This window comes from Podarcis melisellensis (assembly GCF_964234715.1).
Source record: "Podarcis melisellensis genome assembly, chromosome: 12".
Taxonomy (NCBI): Eukaryota; Metazoa; Chordata; class Lepidosauria; order Squamata; family Lacertidae; genus Podarcis; species Podarcis melisellensis.
The window spans coordinates 32916183-32938138 of NC_138544.1; the positions used below are offsets into that span (position 1 = coordinate 32916183).

The 21956-nt window shown below is 43.5% G+C and overlaps 1 protein-coding gene and 1 long non-coding RNA gene across 4 annotated transcripts; one reads left to right on the top strand and one right to left on the bottom strand.

Annotated features, from left to right (window-relative positions):
- Positions 1-259: 259 nt before the first annotated feature.
- Positions 260-13375, bottom strand: ASB4 (ankyrin repeat and SOCS box containing 4). 3 transcript variants are annotated; one of them, XM_081931259.1, is made up of 5 exons: positions 12621-13375; positions 8252-8551; positions 4216-4706; positions 2452-2568; positions 260-885 (listed from the first exon to the last, which is right to left on the bottom strand). In XM_081931259.1, the coding sequence occupies exons 1-5, from the start codon at positions 12868-12870 to the stop codon at positions 697-699; spliced, it is 1347 nt and encodes a 448-aa protein (XP_081787385.1). In that variant the 5' UTR covers positions 12871-13375; the 3' UTR covers positions 260-696. The 3 variants fall into 3 exon arrangements, with proteins under 3 accessions (XP_081787385.1, XP_081787386.1, XP_081787387.1); XM_081931260.1 differs by having other exon boundaries at positions 2452-2565; positions 12621-13368; XM_081931261.1 differs by lacking the exon at positions 12621-13375 and adding an exon at positions 9712-9788.
- LOC309381013 lies at positions 9806-15736 on the top strand. Its single transcript, XR_014173258.1, has 4 exons — positions 9806-10455; positions 11964-12000; positions 12632-12807; positions 15483-15736. It is a non-coding gene; the product is annotated as an uncharacterized lncRNA (long non-coding RNA).
- Positions 15737-21956: the final 6220 nt, after the last annotated feature.

Consider the following 21956-nt stretch of genomic DNA (forward strand, 5'->3'; position numbering starts at 1 on the left):
GCTTGTTGCAGACAAAATGACTCCACCAATCTGTTACATGTGAAGCGGCCTTTCGGTTAAGCACATGCCAACCTCCTGCTAGAATGGTCATTGGATTATGTAATCTTTTCCAGAAAGTGCTGGTGCACATTTATAAACATGTAAGCATCCATCTCCTAAGGCAAGTGTTTCTCAAACTTGAGTCCCCAGCTCTTGCTGGACTACATCTCCCATCATCCCTGACATGAATGATGCTGTTTGGGGCCAAACCAGGATCCACTCAGAGAATGTGGCTGTTTATTAGTATATCGAATTCTAAAGGTTCAAATAAAAACATGGTCTTTTAATTTAGCGCATAAGTCTTTATGATATTTGTTTTGTATGGGTCACTGAAAGCTAGTCTTTTCAAAGCACTGATATGCATAGCTCAGTCATTATTTAGATTTGAAAGCAGATAGAAAAGCTGACCTAATTCTTTTCCAGAGTTCCATGTATATTCTTTTTAACACAAGCTGGGAGTGAAATGGATTATGAAATAGGCTTGTGTTCAGGCTGCAGCAAATTCAAGAACTTAGTGTAATCCACAGATGTAAAATGAGTCTTTGTATACAAATTGACCATGACCTTTCGTTCTGGGTGATATCACGGAACCCTTGGATTATAACTTCTACCATGCAAGTGAACCCCAGTTTTACAGAATTGGGTTGCTGGACAAACTCAGTACAATATTCCTTCTGGTTCTAAGAGCAAATAATTCTTCAGTGTCGCTGGAATGAAAAGTAAAGGGATTCCTTTGTGGCATCGATCGAACAATATTCTTCGAATAGCACATCTGGCTAGATGCTTGAGCGATCTTGGTGTGTTATCACACACCTCAAACAGAGATTCGTAGAATTCATTATACATCTGCAAAAGCAAAATAATGCATAAATAATGTGGTCAATATCTTTCTCTCTATTGAAAATATCTTTCCATGAAAAATATGGAGAAGATGTGTCATTACCTTCTCTGTGCTCAATGCAGTCTCTTGCCATTATTCTGTTTAGGGCTTGTACAAGTCATTTTGCCACCTGAGTCAAGACACCCACACCCACCTCCCCATTCCATTTGGACTGGCAGTTCAGTTTTATTTCAGCACTGGAGACATGGCAGAACCCTCCACCACACTTAAGGGCAGCAGGCACAAATATTTTTGGTCTCCAGCACATCCACATTGCCGCCATTCCCAGCATCTGCTACCTTAAGGCAGGTGGCTCACTATGTCCAATGGTAGGGCCAGCTCTGACCTATTTGAATAGCGGCCTAATAACCTAATAAGTGAGACCGTATCTTTCTATGCACCGCACTGCCCCCACATAACTTCAGCTAAAATAACTGTCAGAGCTGCCTCTAGGTCCCAGCTCACAGAGGACCAACGCTAGTCTGTGATAATGTACAAAAGTCTTTATTGAAGTTCAGTTTCCATTTCCAAGCCGCAGCGTGCAGCTCTACGTCTTAGAACCTAGACCGGCGAAGCTCCGTCTGAGTCCCCGCCCCCTATACACCAGTTTAAGACTCTAGCCTTACTCCACCTCTTCCGTTGTTCTTTCCTCCTCTGGGTCCGTCTGCCCCCCGGGGTTTCCTCCTTTCTGGACTCTTCTGACCCTGACCCCCCCTGACTCTTGTCCCTCCTTCCGGCGGGCTTTAGGACCTGGTTCCCTATCCGGGCTACCTGCTGTGCCGCTCGCCTGTACTTTTGAACTTGGCGCGCGCGCCCAGCCGGCAACCTTCCTCTTGACCGTTTCCGTGCTCTCCGATGGAGGCGTGGTCAATCCTGACTCATCTCCTCTCGCTGGTGGTGAGCACACTGGTCCCGATACCTGGGACTCCTCCCCCCCACTGCGCTCTGGTGGGGAAGCTGGTCCTGATTTCCAACTGCTGCTCTGGGAGTCCCCGCTGGCCCCTTCCTTCTGGGGTATCCCCCTTGGCACCCCCCTTGCCCTGGCCATCGGCGCCCCCTTCTGTGAATCTTCCGATTCGCTGGAGAGACTCAGGGAATTCCTCGGACCACTGTCATCGCCTACGCTCCCCTCGGATTCCTCCCCCTCGCTCTCCATTTACTCCCTCTCCTGTGCCTCTGCTCACATTCCTCCCATGCAATTTGATGTCTCCTAACTGAGCAGGACAAAGCTGGCCAAGTCAGAGCAATGTTCTGAAGCTGTCACTCAAGAAATAGCCTTTTTTGGACATGATACTGAATAGGATCAACTGTATATTATGATCCAGGCTTGTTCAATAACTACAGTTTAAACCAGAGGCAGCCAAGAGGGTATCCTTCAGATGTTGCTGGTGATCCCTGACTAACCAGAGTTCTCCAACTTTCATTTCCTACTAAACGTTCTCTTTCACATAGAACCAGATTAAAATACTAATACACAGACGTTACCTGTGTGTTTTTTTAATCAGCAACTCAAGAAATCATTAAGTGTTTACCTCAAAGACATCATCAGGTATAGCTGCTCTCCATTTTGCTGTGGACTTGATGTGTTCATATGTATTCACAATAACCTCAACTGCTCTGGGATAAGAGCAACAGGCCTGCAAAACCTGCTAAGAGAAACAGACACCACTTATTTGGATTTTGCTGATCTGCTCAAACTGTTTATTTCCTTCTTCTTCTTTAAAGCTTTTGCCCTTCTTCTTCACTGAGCAATATCACTTTCCTTCTCTTCTCCAGTACAGAGCAGTAAGAATAGTCAACTAAGTCCTACTCAGAATAGACTTGCTCAGTTAATGAACCCAAGCTGGGGTGGCATTCAATGTTATTGGCCTGTTGGAGTTAATAATTATTACTAGTGCAGGTCCATTGATTTCCATAGGTATATTCTGTGCAGGGCTTTGTTGACTGCAATCCTTAGTCATGTCTGCTGTCTTCAATGAGTCCACTCTGAGTAGGATTAGCATTGAATACCACCCTGTTAATTGGCAATTCCTATAAGAATCAGTCCCAGCTATACTCAATAGCTTGAAACAATCATAGTTTGCTTCTGCCTAGTTTTGCTGTAACAGACTAATACACCTAGAGGCATACAGTGGGTGTTACTCTAAGGCTGTGCCAATTCCATCCACCCACAGATTGCCATGTAACTACAGTATACTGGTGTGAAAATTCAGCACCTTAAGAAAATTCAGCTTTCTTTTTTTGCTTTTTAAAGCAACTTCTAGTCTTCATGGTTGTGAAGAAGAGTTTTATGGCAGGGGTGGGGAACCAGCGAAGGAAGGGGGCATGTTCTGGCAAGAGTGCCATGGACCAGATAAGTGATTCGCATTTGGCTTCCAGGCTTGAGGTTCTGTTCTACTACTGTACTGTATGCTGAGATTCCTGCATTGCAGCGGGTTGGACCAGATGATCCTGTGCATCCCTTTCAATGCTACAATTCTATGCTTTCGCAGATGAATGGATGGTTATTAACTTGAAGCCAGATCCAGGGTGGCAAAGCAAGCTAGCAGTTGAAAAACATGAAGCACCAAAGAATTTTTCACCACGTGCAAGGAATAATTACTTTCCATAAGAAAACAACTGCTGCCTACAGTCCTCAAGACATCTTTTCCAGAGTAGTTTAGGAGAGCAGCGCTGGAAGAAGTGACCTGGGGCATACTATTTCTTCCATTAAAGTATATGCAGTGGTTGGAACTTTGACATCCTAACTCTATCCATGTTAAACAGATGTTTTAGAGGCGCTCATCTCATCATGCTAGAATTACCTGCATGCATTTCATGAAGAATGATTTTTTTTTAATTTTCATGTTAACCCCCATCTGTCACAGCTTCCCCGTGCCTGCGTTCAAGGTAAAACTATATAAAAGCAATTCTCTTCTGCTTTTTTGTAGCATGGAGAGAGAGAGAGAAAGAAAGAAAGAAAGAAAGAAAGAAAGAAAGAAAGAAAGAAAGAAAGAAAGAAAGAAAGAACAGCCTGTAATCAAATTTAGAAAGGAAAAGCATTGACCTGTGATCTGGGCTTTACTAGACCCAGATGGCGGAAAGCCTTGCAAAAGACATGCAAGAGCATTTTTGCAAAACATTAAAGGCACCTGCAAGGCCTGATGTTGAGAAACCAACCAATGCCCCCAAACTAAATTAGGACACGTTTACAATCTATCTGAAAGGCGGAAGACCACAAACTTCCATTCACGCAGTTTCTCATCTCTGATCCAAACAGATGCATATGTATGTAATATGCAGACACAAGCTTTCACCTTATGGAATTGTGGAGGATATATCCTGGCAGCTCCATAATTGAGAAGCAGCTGGAAGCAGAATTCTGGCTGGGCGCTCGGCCGCACACCTGTCACTTTCAGGACGTATTGCAAAGGGCCGCATCCGTTGTCGTCCATGAAGTTGGCCTCAGCTCCTGCCTCGAGCAGCATGTCCAACAGAACGCGGTCACAGTTCCAAGCAGCCTTGTGGAGAGGCGTTCGAAAATCCTCATCCCGTGAATTGACGTCGGCTTTATAGTCGATCAGCATCCTACAGATCAGGTGGTGATCTGCGCTGTATGTCTGTTCCTTGCCATTGAGGGCCCAATAGACCGCACAGGCCAGAGGCGTTTCTCTGTGGGCATTTCGACAGTCAACCGCAGCTCCTTGTTCTACATAAAAGCCCACCATTTCAGGGATACCATAACGAGCAACAGTGTGGAGGGGAGTTTCCGCCTCTTGGTTGTTAGTCCTTATATTCACGTCTGCGCCTGTTTGAAGGAAAAGAGAGAGAGAGCATTGGAAAGAGGTTTTCTTTTTCCACGTTAAAGACACATACCATATTTTTCCATCTATAAGACGCCCCCGTGTTTAAGATGGCCCCTATTTTAGGGGACTCCATTTAAGAATATGGGGGGGAGATGGCCCCCATGTATAAGACACCCCCAAATTTTGGACATTATTTTTTGGGGGGAAACCTAGTCTTATACACAGAAAAATAAGGTATATACTTGCTGAGCTGTATGAAATAAATAACAGCAATTTTACTGGGGCAAATGTTTCCCCCCCCCCACGACTGCCACCTGACTACAGAAATGTTAATTAATTGCATGAGTTTTAGTCAATTAATTAATCAGCTAGTTTCATTTGCATGTATTTGCATTTGTTGAAATGCAAGAAACATACTTCCCCTGATTTTAGATGATGCAGCCATGTGTTGCAAGCAGGGATAATCTTGGGCAAGGCATTCCTTGCTTTCTGACAGAAAAGATTTAAAATATACCTCTTTCATGATGGGGCTTGCAATCTACAGTTTTTCTATGAGTACGTGCATGGATTATTATTATTTGTTTAACTATACACCTAATTAACTGCAGGAACCTTTTTAGTTGATTAAAATGGATAAATCAATTCCTACATAAAGACACAATTAGAAATATCCACCCCCCTTTATGTTGTGTTATTAGGATTGTCTGTCTCAAAACAAATGAGGAAGATTGTGTGTTTGCATGCCTTCCCACCCCCACCATCACTAACTGAGGAAGTTAGAAAGATGGGTTTGGCAAATTTGTGATTCTGGTCTAGAATGGAGCCATATAACGTATCACTCCAAAAGAGGGACTGCATCTACCTGCTTGCCTGTCCACTCTCCAGGAAAAAAAGAGGACACCTGTTTGCATAAAATCTCCATATTATTTATTGATTTAATTTATCAATCTCCTTCAGTGATACAACTTGAGGCAATTTTACGATGCAATAAAAATGTATGTAAAGCAGTTGCATGTGTAAAAAACCAAAACCCGGTTAAAAACAATTATCTTTTTAAAAACACCAGTTTCAAATCCAATACAGATGCCAATTGAGATAAAAAGAGTATCCACATATGCTAAGCATTATATGTTAATACATACACTCTACCCTAGGCCAATGTTAATGTATGCATATAGATGCAAATTTAGGAATGATTACTGTAATTTAGACAGAAATGCATCTCACCATAATGGGAAAGACTGATTTTTCCCCTCTCTGACTGTTGTCCAGACGCTGCTACCTGTTGATGGGCAACTTCAGGGCCCCTCCCACTCCCCCACTTTGGGGTTCATTATCTTTAAACCTGACTTGGACCAGGGCAGCCCTTCCAATAAATGACACATGGTCACCCTGCTCAAGTCTTTTACATGTAAAAGCACCTGTAAATATCAAGTAGCCAGGCCCAGATATAAGTTTTCATGTGCTGCAATCACACCTGCACATCTTTTGCTGAATATACACAGCTAGATGCCACATGCACAGTCATGGACTGCGTGTTATTGTCTAGAAACTCAAAGCGGCCTTCTGAGGCTTGCTTAAGTCTCCACATATATATATTTCACTTGAAACAACATCCCCATCTAGTGGACAAACAGTATATGCACCCCATGTGTCAGTGAGTTTTTTAATGTTGTCTCTGGTGCAGTGGAAGGTGTGTGAGTGTCTTAGAATCATAAAGTCCCCTGTGATGCAGGAATCGTTTGCCCAACATGGGGCTTGAACCCACAGCCCTGTGAGTCTCATACTCTATCAACTCAGCTATCCCCAGCTTGTGAAGTTTCATTGTTGATTTTAGTCATTATTAACAGTCCTTTAACAATGGTTTGCTGCCATGGGAATATTTACTGATGAGCAGCTATCTAAATCTAACTATTGCTACTACTACATAGTAGTAGTAATAGTATAATTTTGCTGTTTTATGTTGTAAACTGCCCTGTGATTCTCATATAAAGGGTGGTGTAGATGTTATCATCATCATCATCATCATCACTAGCACATACTTCCTGGTCCTACAACCACTGCTCTACTTGGAGAACAGGACAACTCTCAAGAATACAGAAACTGACCCTCCCTGATATGAAGTGTTTCTCTGTCTTTTAAATATGCCGCCTGCTGATTTCATGCAGAAGTTTCCACATGCTTTTTAAAAATCTAAACAACAGCTTTTCACCATTTGTGCATTTAAAGCACAGCTGGCTTTAATCTGTTAAAAAAACTTTAAATCATCTTAAAAGGTGTGGCCCCCCCCCCCATAATTGGGCAGCAGTCATCAGTCCTCTATTTCTGAAGTTCAGATGGGGCATGTTGTTGCTTACGTAGCACCCATGCAGAAGAAGGAAGGATCTGTAGGTGGGGGGGCACCCCAAAATAGCCCAATGAAGACTAAGCTTGTTCAGTGACAAGGGGATGTGGACTGACTTTTGCAGGGAAATGGAATGGAGCAGCTGAATAAAATCAAGCCACACTGCAACAATTTGTTGCAGATCCCAGTAGTTCAAGAACAAATACAAGTATGTTTCTTGTCTCAGAACTATTGTTTTTCTCCATTTGCAGTTGGAAGTTTCATTTGCAACAATGCTTAAAAACACAACAAGGCTACAACAAAGAAGTGAAGGAAGACCAGAACTGGTGAAACTGCAAGTTTAGATCGATCAAGCAACTAAAAATATATGATTCATTGACTAAGATTTTTTTTAAAAAAAAACTAGTGACACTAATGTAAAGGTTTACTTAAACGTTCCCTTCCATTTCATTTGCAGCTGAAGAGTCCAGTGTTGTTGTTATTCCTCCTTTCAAGGTAGTTCCATATTGCTTTAGGATGACTACTTGCTCTACAAAGTATTTTCCGTACTGAAAGTAGGTCACACTCAGAATGTAGCATTTCAGCTCACAACGCATTTTAAGGAGCCCCTTGGACTTTCCCACAATTCCTCATGGCAGCAATCTTAGTCCTGCTGTCAACATTATTGGCATCATGTGGGATAAACATGACACTGTTAATATAGCCTTTTACTAAATGTAATAATGCACATCTTAGGGAACAAGGGACTCCTAACAATTCTCAGCACCCTTAGCAAGTGAAAGTTCCCAGGATTTTTTAATTTATTTTTTGGAGGGGAGAATGCCATGATAGTGTTTTATAAGGATAGTGTTTTATAAGGCTCAAGCCTTACCTCTCTTCTGTATGTCTTTAGATATTTGAAGACAGAGTGTCACTATATTTTAGGAATAATTAAAATGTGCATAAAACCATGTCAAAGAAATATACCATTTTTGGCTGCCCATGCAGGGCTCCCAGCTTTATTTGAATAGGCTGCTATGTAGAAATCTCCTATATTTTGACAGCTAACTTATCAGGGAGAAAGAAAGCAAAATCCATCCCTGGCATGCTAGCTTTCTAGTGGCAATGACTTCCCCACCACCACCATGTGGAGGGCTAACCCATGTTGTTCTCTCCTCTGCACTCCAAAGGGCTACAGCACTGATGGCCTGCAATTGGACTCACCTCTCCAGATTAACTGCTGTGCGCAAGGGATGGACAGCTTTGTCGTACAGAAATGCAGTGGTGCGAGACCGCTCAGTGAATAGCAGTTGGTTTTCGCTCCGTGGCTGCAAAGTATCTTGATGCAATCCAGGTTGCCCACTTCGCATGCTATGTGGATTGCTGCTTTGCCATTGGGCCGGCAGTTGATTGTCGCTTTGTGCTTCAGCAGGACCCTCAGGCTCTCCAGGTGGCCGTACAAAACAGATAAGTGTAGCCCAGTGGCCCACGAATGTTGCAGTTTATAGCTAGGCAGCCAATAACCTGGTTTTTTTAAAAAAAAGCACAAGCAGGTAAGTACATGATGACCCTTTCAAAAGCTTCATTCCCAATCAGTAAACAGAAATATTGGCCTCTGGTAGGTAGGATTAAAATTGCCAAGACATATGACTTGAATGGGGGGAGGGTTTGAAATGGCACATAGAGTAGTGGAGACTAGGACCCCCAAGCCCCTTTTGCCCTTCCATGCTTTACCCCTGGTTCTGTCCTAACTGAGAATGAATGAAATCCATTGAATAGCATTTCATCCACAGTCCATGTTTCCTGGATCACTATGATGTCATGATTAAGAGAGGAAGTCTTTATAACAAGGGTCTCTGATGGATGCAAACCACCCAGCCACATTCCAGGTTAGATGAGTGACCATATGCTGGTCATCTTTCTGTAGGCAGGGGGATACTGAACCTAAATTAATCTGTGTCTCTAATATATAGAATTTTACCCTTGCACAGAGAACCATGCATGCTCAGCTGCACACACGTATCTTCTGCGAATACAGAACTCCCCATTCATTTTAACTAAACATTCATAAATAATTGTGCACTTTTGTCAGATTCCTTCTTTCAGATGGAGTGAAACATTCCCGGTGTAGAGATTTGATTCATTCACACATCGGGACTCCTGCGTGCAAAAGATTGCTTGACCAAAATGCATTGCCGATCCAAGACACTTTCCTACCTGAAGCAAAATCCAAATTGTGTCTCCTCCTCCCCACTTACTAGGCCCAGGAATGATGTCACTGGACTGCCACTCCCATCATCCCTCCCCAGTGGGCCCTGTTGCCTGGGGTGATGGGAGTCCAGCAATATCTGGAAGGCCACAGTTGCCCCCATTCCCTGCTGTAAGAAGTCTTGCTGCATCAAATTCCTGCCTTCATCTATCACCCCACTCAGCCCAGTGCATGTTAGGCCACTTCACCCTGCTTCACGGCAGCATTGCCCCAATGAGGTTTCTGAACTTAATGAATGTTGAGGTTCTTTATTCATTTAAGAATTTTTACCATTCCTTATTTCTGGATTTTTTGCATATTTATATGTTGAGAAAGGAGGGTAGAAGTCTCTGCTTTGAAGGGTCCACAATCCACCTGTCTGAAGGAACTGCAGACTAAAAAGTGTTAAACTACACGAACAGCCCTGAGAAAATACCTATTCTCTCCCTGCCCTTCCTCCACTGAATCTCTTGAGCCTCATCCCAGTAGAGCTGCATGGCTTCATCCCAAAATGTTAATACGCACCATAGGTTCAGCATCATTCTCTCCTGCCAATAAGCTAATCTTCAAATTCCAGAACTTCCTCCTCCTTCCAATTGTATCCAGACTGGGGCAGTGTGGTTCACACTTCCATGTAACTGAATTCCACACTGCAACCGTCACACCTTACATTCAAGGAGTGGATTGACATCATGGCTGCTTTACGTTCCAGTTCATTTGAAAATGTCTGGCAGTGTCGGGAAACTTTAGAGACAAACTAAATGGCCTTGTGCCCTCCCTTTAGGTCAGGCGTGGGGAACCTTTGGGCCCCTCTCTTTTTATTTATTTTTTAATATAGTGTTTATTAAATTTTCTTTTTTCCTTTATAACAACCAAATAATATTTCTTCATCACATATATCTTTGCTCAAATTGAGATTTTGACTTCCACCCGTATCTCCTCCCTGACTTCCATATGTAATCACTTTTATCTTCGCATTTCTCAACCACCCTCTTTACCTTATCTCTATACTTAAGACTAGCTTCTAATATTTATAAACAGGTATCAAATCATAACCTAACAAAATATTTTAAATCAATCCTGCAAATGTTTTCAAATGAACCTTTGGGCCTCTCAATGTTGCTGAAGTAGAATTCCCATCAGCCCTAGCGATCATGGTCAACAGCCAGGGATGATGCAGGTATAACAACACAGGTTGTCTTCAGCAACATCTGCCGGGCTGCAAGTTCGCCACACCTGCTTTAGGTGGCATGGGGCATTACTTCACTTCAAAATGTGGTAATCCAGGCCTGCTGCATTTGAGGAGCAGGGCTCTTGCTCAGTTTGATGAATGGAACCACAGGCTTCTGCCTCAAGGTCCTGTCCTGATGACCCCACAGTGTGGCATTCCCCTTTGTCCATAGCAACCAGTCCAGAGAACTTTGAATTGATTTCCACTAGCACAGGGAGGCTTCCCTCCCAGCTGCAGTCCCTTGTACCCCATGAAAAGCTGGGGGCCGAATGACCCTCTGGAACGGGAAGGATATGGTACTGGGGGCTGGACAGAGAAAATGGACCCCCCCTTCTGTTAGCGAAAGTGTTTATTGCTCGTGCAAGGGACTCTTTGAATCCCTACTCACAGACACTCATTTTACGCAGAACTTGTATAGGCAGATCAAGATTTGTTTTCAGTTGTCTTACATCTGGGAAAGGTAACCTGTGGCTTTTGGGTGGACTCCAGCTTCCAGCACGTCCAACTTGCAGCGAATTCCTATCCATCTTTCCTCAAAAGCAACTTATGGTCTTCAAGGGGAGGGTGTTAGGCTGCTATTTGAACCTCAGTAACCTGAGAGGAAACGCCACTGAATTTAAGAGGACTCACTTCTTGGTAGATATGGTTAAGATTGCAGCCTCCAAGTTACATTTTTAAAGACTGATATTATTCTACTGCTTTCTTGCATGCTTTTCCCTTTAACTACTATGTAATTGTCAGGTTTCCCTTTCAGCCACACAACTGAAGAAAGGTTTCACATGCTCTGATAATCAAACAATAGCTGAATCAGATTACCACATGATAAATAAAATGATTGTTATCAAGTGTTCAGTTCTTGTTGGAAACCTGTTTTTTCTCTCTCACCAGTAGGCAGGACTGCTTTTGCTTCTTTCCCCTTTTTTATCGGCAAAGAAACGCAGTAAGTATGTCTTGCTATACTTAAAAGCTTAGAAAGCTTGGGAGCTTAAAAAGTGGCTTGGAGGGTCAAGCTGGGGCAGGAGGCTGAGCAAATTTGATACACCTACAAATGTGGTGTACAGATACTTTTAAGGTCTCAGAGTGTGGGTGCAAACTCTTCTCTTTGTGCTGACTGCTACACAGGGTGCATCAACCTGCAAGCGTCACCTTCTATTCCTGCCAGAATTTACTCTGTGACTAATCTATCCTAAACGTGCCCTGACGCGTATCTGCTGATGATTTGGGCCCTGTCAAACCAAAGCAAGCCACTAATGCAGGGGGCAAAGAAACAAGGGAGGCAAGGAAACAGCCTCTTGGATTGTTCACATGTAGCTAGTGCATTTAATCTAAATTCTAATTTAAGATATATTGCAAAGATATGTGGGCAGTTAAAACAATGATATACATTCAAGGGTTAAATATCTGGGTGCTGCCTATGTCGAAAACACGGTCCTTACTCAGTTCTTCTTTTTTTCTAGGAAAAAAAGTGCCAGTACACACCATGAAGTTGCTACAGTAAGTAAATCACAAGATTGGGAGTGGGGGGGGGGGGAGGTCCTGGTACTGCGTACCATTAAGTACTGCCAGGAAAAAAAGCACTGGACTTACTCGGCTCTAACCTCTGGGTGCAAAAAGGTAAAGGACTCCTGACAGTTAAGTCCAGACGCGAACGACTCTGGGGTTGTGGCGCTCATCTCACTTTACTGGCCGAGGGATCCGGCATTTCCATGACGTGCATTCAAACTGCTAGGTTGGCAGTAGCAGGGACAGAGCAACGGGATACCGTTGTCGCAGAGATTCAAACCGCTGACCTTCCGATCAGCAAGCCCTAGGCTCTGTGGTTTAGACCACAGCGCCACCTGCTGCAAATACATTGGTACACTCGATAACTTGGGGCCTGCCTTATAACATTTCTGGCCCCCCGCTGTTTCTTCTGTCTTCCTCCTCTGCACTGGCCTGCAGTCCTGAACCTGAAAAGGGAACTCTATACCAATCTTACCAGTTAAGTGAGCTCTGATCCAGAAGGTTATGCAGCAATACCTTCAAAGTGCAAACACCCTTAAACAACAAATAGCCAATTTGTTTCCTTAATTGCACAAGCTTTAAATCCTGGTGTCACCACTTCTTCTTTTTACCTTGTTTGTAGGAGGCCAGAACCAGGTTCTCATCTTCCACTTCAAACACTGTGTCCACATCTATCTGCTTCTGATTCAAAAACTCCTCCAGAGTTCTGTAGTCGTTTGACTGCAAAGCCTTCAAAAAATCTTTCTTCAGTTGCTTAGCAATTTCGGCCCGTGTCATTGCTTCTGTCATGTTTTCTGCGTGGGGGTTATTATATTCCCGTTTGTTTTCAATGGCCAAATGCATATGTTTATAAGTCTGCATAAAAGGGTGTTCTAATTTCTCTAGGGTGTAGCAAAGCCAAGATAATTTTAAACACCAAGTAATGCTGACCTGCCTGTTCTATTTATATAAAGGAAATATCAACTGCTCACTACATGCTGAATTCTGTCAAGGGGAACTCAGGCAGATCTGTGATGCTGGTATAGAGAAATCTGCTCAAAGGATTAGTCCATACTATTGACTCATTCATCAAAACTTTATCCTTTGCAAATATGTAAGAAGGTTCTTAAAGCTGGCACCATTTCTCAACAAAAGCAGTAGGCATGTTCATTCTTAGAAACCTGACAAGTCTTGCTTTGCCACTGAGGATTATTGACACTCAACTCCTCCGTACTGGAGCCTCAGTTTTTTTAGCCTGCAATATTAGCCTGCCTTGCAGGGTTGGGGTAAGGTTAACCAAGGTAATACAGTGGTACCTTGGTTCTCAAACAACTTGGAACCCAAACACTGTAAACCTGGAAGTTTTCCAGTCTGCAAACTTTTTTTAGAAGCCGAACGTGCTCCGTTGTGAGTGTTACACTGAGGTCTGTCTGTTTTTGCTGTTTACTTTGTGTTTTTGTTTTTGCAGCTTTTTGTTTTGTTTGTGTGACTGTGTGGAACCCCGTTCAGCTACAGATTGATTGTGTGACTGCAGTACTTTGTTTATTGCTTTCATTTTATGGATCAATGGTCTTGTTAGATAGTAAAATTCATGCTAAATTGCTGTTTTAGGAGTTGCTTTTACATGTCTGGAACAGATTAATCCATTTTGCATTACTTTCTATGGGAAGGCGCACCTTGGTTTTGGAACACTTTGGTTTTGGAACACTTTGGTTTTGGAACACTTTGGTTTTGGAACGGACTTCTGGAAGGGATTAAGTTTGAGAACCAAGGTACCACTGTATATGCGGAGCTGTATATAAATGGCAAAGTAGTACTATTTATCTACTTATCTATCCACACACACACACACACAGATATTTACACGTGGGACATACAGAAGAGAGTTATGATACACTATGAGCAAAAACTTACATATTGTATCAACTTGTTTTTAAAAAACCCATATGTACACAAACACCTAAATTCCTCTTTAAAATGGGACGTCTTCTACTGCTGCCTATCTAAATCATGATTTGGAGGACCAGCAACACAATCCTAGGTGTGTCTACTCAGAAGTAAATCCCATTGAGTGGTGCTTACTCTCAGGTAAGTGTGTATAAGATTGCAGCGCAAGTGCCCCATCTGCAAAATCCCTAGCCCTGTGGTATTCTGGTCACAGAACGTTATGAACAGGAAGGCACCTTCACTGCGTATGAAAATGTGAGCAGGAGGCTAAAGTCATGGATGTAGATCCACTTACTCTGTCCTGACCAGGCTGGCACCCAATGAGAATAAAGCAATGGGAATAATGTTCTCTAAACTATTATTAACCCTCACGGAGCCCCCTCCAAGTGCCAAGCTATGCGGTTTCTAGCAACTGGTCTAGGTTTATTAATGCTAATGCTTGGGCCCATCCATGCAGCATTTCTGAAAAATCAAGCCAGTAGCTTTTGATCCCTCTGAGGTTATGTAGAAATGGTGTGTGTGTGTGTGTGTGTGTGATGCAGAGTTTACAGCAATTCCATTTTTGAAGCACAGTTTGGTACAGAGTTGTATTTCTTAAAGGCTTAACTAAACAGCGGGAATGGAAATCATAGAATCGGAGAGTTGGAAGGGACCGTGAAGGTCATTGTTATGTACTGAGCTGAATCCTAGAACAATAGGATCTAGAATGCAGCAGTCTGATTGGTCTGCAGGAGCCACCCGATCCAGCTCCAAGTGAAAGTGAATCAGAGACCTGATTGGCCTGCAGGAGCAGCCAATCAGGCTTCTGGAGGAGGTGAATCCACAACCTGATTTGTCTACAGGAGCAGCCCGGAATTAGCCAATTGTGTAAATTGTGTAAATAATGTATATATAGCTAGACGTTTTAGGGAAAGTTTCATTCATTGCTACTGTGAGCTGAATAAAGAGCATGAAATTCACACTCGACTCCGAGTATATTTCAGTCATCTAGTCAAATCTCCTGCAAAGCAGGAATCTGAATCAGTCAATTTCAGTTTTTCTGAGCTTCTTACTTTTTTCCAATCTTAAATTCAATTCTCCACATTTCCACATCAGTTTGCATTTTTTAAAGAAAAATAAAAAGTCCTCATTTTTATGAGTTCCCCACCCCAGCTTCAATCCGAGTTGAAGGGGAAAAGTGGCCTAGCTTCATTTTAAGCCACCCACTGGTGATAATTTTTTAAATACCACATGCTAAAAAAATAGCAACTTAAATGTGGACAAACATTTCTTAGTCAATATTGTATGAGAGGATTATCTGTTCTCAGATCCAACACATGAGCAAATCTTATACTCAGTAAAAGGAATTTTAACATGTAGTTAAACTAGAATTGCGGTCAGAGGTTGTGTTTGCTCTCTTGTAAATGATGGATATATAGCGCGTTAAAAAAAGATATCCAACCAAGGTAAGATGAAGGACTGTAAATAATGACAAAACCTCTAAAGACCAGTCACAGCTACCTGAAGAAATTGCATTTCTCTGGCTCATCTTCTGATTCTTACCTGAGTTTCCCTTTGGATATCAAAAAAGCCACCATAAAGATGATGTTCCTTCACACACTCATATACTTCAAACAGCTTTCCGGGGGGCAGGGGGGGATGTTTAAGGCTCAGTTGCCATAGTGATGAGTCACTGCATTTTCAGGGTCTTCTGTGGAAATACAGATGTAATTTTCTCATTGCCCTCTTGGCTTTGCATTGTGAAGAGATTTTCCTCCCTTTGTTCGTAGTCATTGAGCATCTTTCCACCCAATAGTTGGTCTCTAGGTTGAGTAGAAGAATAAAGAAAGGTTACCTGAACTGTTGGTGACATTGACAGTTTTGCAACAACTCCTTACAATCAGGATTTTGTGTCGCATTAAAAATAAACCAACAACAATGTAAAGAACACAGCGAGCACCACAATCCTAAATATAAGAGGGCTGGGGGAAAATAGTGTTTTGACTAAAAATTGATAAAAGGTTCTGTAAAATACACATATTTTATGTATAACCACATCTAGGGGCTCCTGAAAGACTCAACAAGTTATTGTAGGTTTGGTGGATGTCAAAGAGTGAGCCGCCAGTAAATCACACTGTTGAAAGTAGGAGTTAATTCTTTATAAGCTTGTCTTAGTGTCAGACCAAATGAACACAGCAGCTCATCCCTGGTAGGTCTTACCGAATGAATCAGTTGCCAAGACTGAAGGTCCCTGCCTTCCCACAACCATCTAAGTCCCTTCCTCTCCACAGGGGTGTTTTCAAGCAATCTGAGGCTATGCTTCCATGAAGTCTGTCACTGCTCTGCCTGTTTCAGCCCTCTTCTGGTTCTGGGAGATGGGGAGAGGGGAGCTTTTCACACAGCAGAAGAGATACCAGTGACTCTTCACCAGACTCTTCTGTGCCTCTTGGCCACTCCTCTCACTTGCCAGCTTCAGCTTCTGCACTTCTCTCTGCCACGGACTCTGGCAGCTCACTAAATACCTCTTCAGCTTCCGACCCTCTGACCCAAAAAGGTGTGTGTGCAGGGAATGTCAACAGTGGAGTCAAATGGTAATAAAATGCAAAGTACAGTCTGATTCATACAATACAGTCTGAGCGTATTCTACCTTGGTAGAATGGGGTGCTGCTTTAGCTGTGGCACCAAAAGTCATGTCTGCAGACTATATATGCACCATAAAAACCCAGGCATTTATTAGCCCAGCATTTTGCTAGAGTCTGGATAGCCTGTCCATAGCATGACTGAACAGCCAGAGAAATGGTCACACAGCTTGTAGATTTGTCACTGAAATTTACAGCATGATCCTGGCGCTTCCTTGTTTGGCAGGGTGGGTGGGGTTTAAAAATCAAAAGGCAGAGGAGAGAATGAAGTGCCATGCGATATAAATAGAAAATCATGGCATTCTATACCGATGAAATTCATGACTAAGTCTGGGCAGTGCTGTTTGTGTAGAGATGGGGTCTCGGGAGAAAGCATAGGGGTGGGGCTGAACGTCTCAACAATGCCATGGTAAGGTCACAGTGGCACACATCCAAACCTTAGAGCCACCTGAAATGACAACAATGTGATCACTGATCCGAGGTGATATATCATTCTTGCAGTTTAAATGAAAAGAAAGATTTCAAACAGGCATTAAAATACAACCCATCACAAAAAAACACCCCAAACAAAACCACCAGATTTTCCAGATTGCAGTAGAAACAACAGGTGTACTTTAATATTTGTTTAACTTCACAACATTTAAAAATCTGATCTCCTATATATTAATGCAGAGCATTAGTCTTGCTCAGGAGATGCAAATCTGGCTGGAATGCGTCCCTGAACTGTACAAATGCCTCTTGCGTATCTGGATGGGGAGATGCAGGGGTAAGAACCTCTGACTTGTGCGTGGTAGGACTAATGGCATAGAAAGCTCCATCTCCTGGTTTTGTCAAATCAAAATCCTGTTAAGGAAACAGAAGCAGACCTGACCAGGCTTCTGGACCACTTAACAACATGAGCTGCAACAGAGTTCTGGAATAAAGGGTGAGGTTTAGTTCAAGTTTGGGGACCTGCAATGAAATATTGCAGTGTGGACTGCTTCTAGTCAGCCAGCCATGCCCTTTCATGGGCTATGCTATTCCATTCCATTCCATTCCTTCACTCCCTGCAGAACAGTCAAGCAGTATTCTGTGCCCACTGAGCATGCTTATTGCTCACTGAGTTGTTTGGGGATTTTTAGCTCCCTTCATTCCCCTCACGAAATATCTTTTTGTACACCAGAAAATCATGGGTCGCCCCACCTCGAGCCTCCTGACACTTCTCCCTTGTGTATGGATAGTACCATTTTAGCTACACTAAGGGTAGGCACTTGTAGAATACGCTCACTATTAGTATATATCAGGCACCCCCAAACTCAGCCCTCCAGATGTTTTGGGACTACAACTCCCATGATCCCCAAGCCAAACGGAGGACATAGATGATGCCTTCCTGGAACAGATGGCCAAGCATGCAAAAGGAAGGGAGATAGTAGTAATGGGGGACTTCAATTACCCGGATATTTGTTGGATGTCAAACTCAGCCAAGAGCATAAGGTCAAACAGATTCCTCACTGGCCTTGCAGACAACTTCATTGTCCAGAAAGTGGGAGAAGCAACAAGAGGAACAGCCATTTTAGATCTGGTCCTAACCAATGTTGATGACCTGGTTAGTGGGGTAGAAGTGGAAGGATCATTAGGCGCGAGTGATCATGCTCTTCTGAAGTTTACTATACAGCGGAAAGGAGCAGCCAAGCATACTAGGACTCAATTTCTTGACTTTAAGAAAGCCGACTTCATAAAACTTAGGGAAGTGCTGGGTGAGATCCCATGGACAGTAATACTAAAAGGAAAGAGAGTTCACGATGGCTGGGAGTTTGTTAAGAGGGAGATAGTAAAAGCACAACTTCAGGCAATACCAATGAGACGGAAACATGGGAGGTGCCTAAAAAAGCCAGGGTGGCTATCTAAAGAACTTTTAACTGAGTTAAGATTTTAAAAGGATGTGTACAAAAAATGGAAAAGGGGGGAAACCACCAAAGAGGAATTCAAACAAATAGCTAGCACGTGTAAACACAAAGTCAGAAAAGCTAAAGCACAGAATGAACTCAGGCTTGCTAGAGAGGTTAAAAGCAACAAAAAAGGCTTTTATGGGAATGTTCGTAGCAAAAGGAAGAACAAAGAAACAGTGGGGTCACTCAGAGAAGAAGATGGTGAAATGCAAACAGGGGACACAGAAAGGGCTGAACTCCTCAATGCCTTCTTTGCCTCAGTCTTCTCCGACAAAGAAAACAATGCCCAACCTGAAGAATTTGGAGCAAATGATTCAGCGGAGGAAACACAGCCCAGAATAACTAAGGAGATAGTACAAGAATACCCGGCTAGTTTAGATGTATTCAAGTCTCCAGATGAACTGCATCCAAGAGTATTAAAAGAACTGGCAGATGTGATCTCAGAACCACTGGCAGTCATCTTTGAGAATTCCTGGAGAACAGACTGAAGGAGGGCAAATGTTGTCCCTATTTACAAAAAAGGGAAAAGAGAGGACCCAAATAATTACCGCCCAGTCAGTCTGACATCAATACCAGGGAAGATTCTGGAGCAGATCATTAAGCAAACAGTCTTTGAGTACCTAGAAAGGAATGCTGTGATCACCAATAGTCAGCATGGATTTCTGAAAAATAAGTCATGTCAGACTAACCTGATCTCATTTTTTGACAGAATTACATCCCTGGTAGATGAAGGGAATGCAGTGGATGTAGCCTACCTTGATTTCAGCAAGGCATTTGACAAGGTGCCCCATAATATTCTTGTAAAGAAACTGGTAAAATGCGGTCTTGACTATGCTACCACTCAGTGGATTTGTAACTGGCTGACTGACCGAACCCAAAGGGTGCTCATAAATGGTTCCTCTTCATCCTGGAGAAGAGTGACTAGTGGGGTGCCACAGGGTTCTGTCTTGGGCCCGGTCTTATTCAACATCTTTATCAATGACTTGGATGATGGACTCAAGGGCATCCTGATCAAATTTGCAGATGACACCAAACTGGGAGGGGTGGCTAACACCCCAGAGGACAGGATCACACTTCAAAACAACCTTGACAGATTAGAGAACTGGGCCAAAACAAACAAGATGAATTTTAACAGGGAGAAATGTAAAGTATTGCACTTGGGCAAAAAAAAAAGCCAATGTAATTCTGGGCTGCATCAATAGGAGTATAGCATCTAGATCAAGGGAAGTAATAGTGCCACTGTATTCTGCTCTGGTCAGACCTCACCTGGAGTACTGTGTCCAGTTCTGGGCACCACAGTTCAAGAAGGACACTGACAAACTGGAACGTGTCCAGAGGAGGGCAACCAAAATGGTCAAAGGCCTGGAAACGATGCCTTATGAGGAATGGCTAAGGGAGCCGGGCATGTTTAGCCTGGAGAAGAGGAGGTTAAGGGGTGATATGATAGCCATGTTCAAATATAAGAAAGGATGTCACATAGAGGAGGGAGAAAGGTTGTTTTCTGCTGCTCCAGAGAAGCGGACATGGAGCAATGGATCCAAACTACAAGAAAGATGATTCCACCTAAACATTAGGAAGAACTTCCTGACAGTAAGAGCTGTTCGACAGTGGAATTTGCTGCCAAGGAGTGTGGTGGAGTCTCCTTCTTTGGAGGTCTTTAAGCAGAGGCTTGACAACCATATGTCAGGAGTGCTCTGATGGTGTTTCCTGCTTGGCAGGGGGTTGGACTCGATGGCCCTTGTGGTCTCTTCCAACTCTATGATTCTATTCTATGATTCTATGATCCCTAGCTAACAGGACCAGTGGTCAGGAATGATGCGAATTGTAGTCCTAAAACATCTGGAGGGCCGAGTTTGGGGATGCCTGGTATATATGATGTCTTTCTGAAAGTCCAGGTATCTTTCCTTGTAGAAATAAAATTACCAAGGCCTTGATTTCACAAAGCAGCAGGTGACGTGAAAACCAATTTAGACTGCAAGTTCATAATATCACTGAATACTTCTCCCTACACACTGCCTAACATGTCAAGGATGTGAGTGCAAAGTATATCATACAGTGGTACCTCGGGTTAAGTACTTAATTCGTTCCAGAGGTCCGTACTTAACCTGAAACTGTTCTTAACCTGAAGCACCACTTTAGCTAATGGGGCCTCCTGCTGCTGCTGCACCGCCAGAGCATGATTTCTGTTCTCATCCTGAAGCAAAGTTCCTAACCTGAAGCACTATTTCTGGGTTAGCGGAGTCTGTAACCTGAAGAGTATGTAACCTGAAGCGCATGTAACCTGAGGTACCACTGTACACCTAAAGCACATGATTTCCCCTCAAGGACACCTGGGAATTGTAGCTCTGCGAAAGGGTAAACTCCAGTTCCCAAGATTCTTTGGAGAAACCATGTATGCAGCAAATTGGTGTGTCACGAATGTTTATGAACTTTCCACTCCTGAGAATTTATGTTGCAAAACACTGTGCTCCTATTTCACTACAATCTGCCAATTGCAGCCTGAAGAAATAACCAATAAAGTGAAATGAGTAAGAGTGTGGGATTTAGAACAGGAAGAACCAGGGCTGTCTTAAGTATATCCAGCACTGTGGTGCAAAGATCCCTCCGGCGCCCCGCCCCGCCCCATTTCCCAGAGGTGTCAACCTTTTCCCTAGCCTCTGCAGGGATCACTCTCCTCCTGCGGAGGCTTGGGAAGGAAGCTGCACGTCCGCCAGCCATATAGTTGGCGGGGTGCAGCTTGCATCCTAAGCTTCTATGGGGATCGCTCTGATGGAGGCTCGGGAAGGTGGAGGCTTGGGAGGCAAGCTGCACGCCCGCCAGCCATATGGTTGACAGGGCGCAGCTGATGGGCGTGCAGGGAAAGGGGTGGCCGCCAGCGCTGGCAAAGCTGCGCAGCTCCCCCACTCACTGGGGTGCCCCTGAGAGGCAACACGCCAGTAAGCCCAATGGGAAAGACGGCTCTGGGAAGAACATAACAAGTGCCTCCTGGATCAGTGGCCTGTTGAGTCCAAAATCCTGTCTTCATGCTGGCCACACGGATATCTGCGGGAAACCTGCAAGCCTAAGCACAAGGGCACTCTCCCCTCCAGGAGTTTCCAGCAACTGGCCTTCAGAAACATTATTAGCAGAGCATGGCCAACGCGGCTAGTGGTCACCAAAAGCTTTATCCATCATTAATTTGTCCAATCTCTTTTAAAGCCATGCAAGTTGGTGGCCGTCGCTGCCTCTTGTGGGAGCGGGTTTTATAGTTTAACTACAGAAGAGCTGGGTTTAAATCATGGCTCAGGTGCAAAAGGTTGCCTGTTTCAAGGTTATTGCAAGGGTAAGTGTGGCAGGAGATGAAGCAAGCCACCATGTGCCAGCATGGTTCCCAGATCGCATCTCTGTGAAAAGCAAGAGCATGTGGCCACTCCAGGATGGAGCACACATGACAAGTGGGAGGAAGAGACTTGAACGGGGTGGAGAAGCACATTAT